Source organism: Sinocyclocheilus rhinocerous, unplaced genomic scaffold (assembly GCF_001515625.1).
Source record: "Sinocyclocheilus rhinocerous isolate Xijiao unplaced genomic scaffold, SAMN03320098_v1.1 scaffold1654, whole genome shotgun sequence".
NCBI classification, from domain to species: Eukaryota; Metazoa; Chordata; class Actinopteri; order Cypriniformes; family Cyprinidae; genus Sinocyclocheilus; species Sinocyclocheilus rhinocerous.
Genome location: NW_015639533.1, coordinates 5,723 through 7,887, shown reverse-complemented (window position 1 = coordinate 7,887; position 2,165 = coordinate 5,723). Strand labels below are relative to the sequence as shown.

The 2,165-nt window shown below is 38.8% G+C and overlaps 1 protein-coding gene across 1 annotated transcript in view; it reads right to left on the bottom strand.

Moving 5' to 3' along the window:
- LOC107751453 (perforin-1-like) overlaps positions 1-1,962 on the bottom strand; it is a 4,860-nt gene extending 2,898 nt beyond the window's left edge. Inside the window, exons 1-3 of the mRNA XM_016567198.1 lie at positions 1,893-1,962; positions 1,177-1,639; positions 928-1,002 (exon numbers count right to left, since the gene is read on the bottom strand). Of these exons, the coding sequence (XP_016422684.1) occupies positions 928-1,002; positions 1,177-1,639; positions 1,893-1,947 (593 nt within the window). The 5' untranslated portion in view covers positions 1,948-1,962. The remainder of the gene's footprint in view (positions 1-927; positions 1,003-1,176; positions 1,640-1,892) is intronic.
- Positions 1,963-2,165: the final 203 nt, after the last annotated feature.

Here is a 2,165-nt window from a genome sequence, read left to right as displayed (position 1 = left end):
CGTTTCTCCTGTCCACTCGGAGGGAGAGAACTGCACAGTTCGCCCAATAAATCCTCCGAATCGGAGGCTGCTGTGGACAGCACGTCTTCATCATACGGCATACAACCGAAAGACATCGCATCGCAAGCTTCCGGGGTAGGCCGCAAATTGAGCGATGACGTCATCGCAGCATCGAAGTGAGCCTATGAGAGGGAACTTTGTTTTGGTTGTGCTTTGGCTCTGCTTGTCTGTGCGGATGAATGATATGACGTGATACTCGCCAATGAATGACGCATGCAATTTCCCGCGAAATCCGCCCCGCCAGTTCTAAAACACAAAATATTATAGGTTCAAGGTGTATTTGGTTAAAGACATGGTTTAGAAGATGGATTTTTGCTTTTTTTTTTTGTTTGTTTGTTTTTTTTCAAAATATTCAAAATATTTTCAAAACTGTTACATAGTTTACAAGTGTCCAGATAAGTGACCAGTGTATTGTTGCCAAAATGGATGAGATTATTATATGATATATCATTTGAAATGAGTCAATTAAGGCGGAGCTATCAAAATAGGGGCAAGACCCTTTTGGTGTAGGGGCGTATTTGTTTTGATGATTTCAAATATCAACATTAGCTACCAGAAATCACTTACTCTGCCTTTAACAGAAGGTATTAGCCTTAACAGACTAATTTATGTGTTATTTAGGAATTCTTAGATTTCAATCTGCCCACCGTAGATGAGATATGAGACCTCTAAATAAATGCAAAGTATAACAGGATAAAGATCATTAATTGTAGGCCTATGTGCTTTCTCAGTTATCAAATCATCTAACAATATTGTATGCATGTTCAGAGATACTGAGAAAGGGTCAGACTGTCATCATTCTGTGAAGAAGTTAAAAAGTCATTACAAATACAATGCAAAAGAAGTCATAAACTCATATGTACTTACCTGTAATATGTACAGCTGAGCTCATGGAGGGCAAATGTTGCCTTATCCATTGCATTCTGAGATTGGGCAAATTTATTTAGGAATTCTTAGATTTCAATCTGCCCACCGTAGATGAGATATGAGACCTCTAAATAAATGCAAAGTATAACAGGATAAAGATCATTAATTGTATGCCTATGTGCTTTCTCAGTTATCAAATCATCTAACAATATTGTATGCATGTTCAGAGATACAAATTTATCAAATTTAGCAATATCTGAACGGCTCCCTCCAAAAATTGCCTTTCCTATGTCATCCAGGCTAAGGTCCATTTCCCAGTTGTTATTGATGAGTGACGTTGAACTCTTCATTAGGGAGTCGACAGAATGATGAAGAGCACTAGAAAGCTGTTTGCTGCAGCGGCTGAAGGGACGCCAGTCCAGCACAGCTGAGGGAAGTTTCTGTATCTGCCCTCCCTGAAAGCGGTTCTTGCAGACTGTACAAGTACCATTATCCATGTGTGACTTGACATTGATCAAAAAGGCACCTTTACGGCGCATCCTGACAACATCAAATCCTTCGCCCGCCAGGTTGTAACCAGGTACAAATGGGGCTTTCTCACATTCTACCTGAGAGCCTGTATGACAAGCTGAACCCTTATGCCAGTGTGTCAAGATCAGAGAAATGCAGAAAAACACGTGGAAAACACAGTGATTTGTCTCCATTATGATGTCTAAAGAGAAAATGCAGAGCGTTCAAATGCTAATATTTCATTATTTCTAAGATGGAAAAACATTTTTGAGGCAATATACATGCAAAGTTTAAATAATAATAATAATCATAATAATGTAAGAATATTATTGTAAAAATAGCATAATCAAAGTCCAGAATGCAGTTTAGTTTGTATTATTTGTGGCATCGAAATCTGCTTTAAATATCTTATCTGTTAAAAAAAACATCAGCTCACCAAGTTCAGTTTTACCTACCAAGAGTAGCTTTCATGCAGCAGTCTGTTCCAGCTGTGTTATAGCCTACCACCATATTGACCTACTTCAGAAAAATCCTTTTCTCTGTTCTTCTTTCCAAATCACAGTTTCTTCATGAAATGTTTTAGCTGTGGAGTCACTTTCTGGAATGCTAATGCTAAAAAGGCGCACTGTAAAGACTGAGTCTGTGGCATTTGTCGAAGGGAGTGTCTTCCTGTCAGCCCTATTCTTCTGTGCTGGACAGATTTCATCCGCTGACTGGGTTTGTTTCGT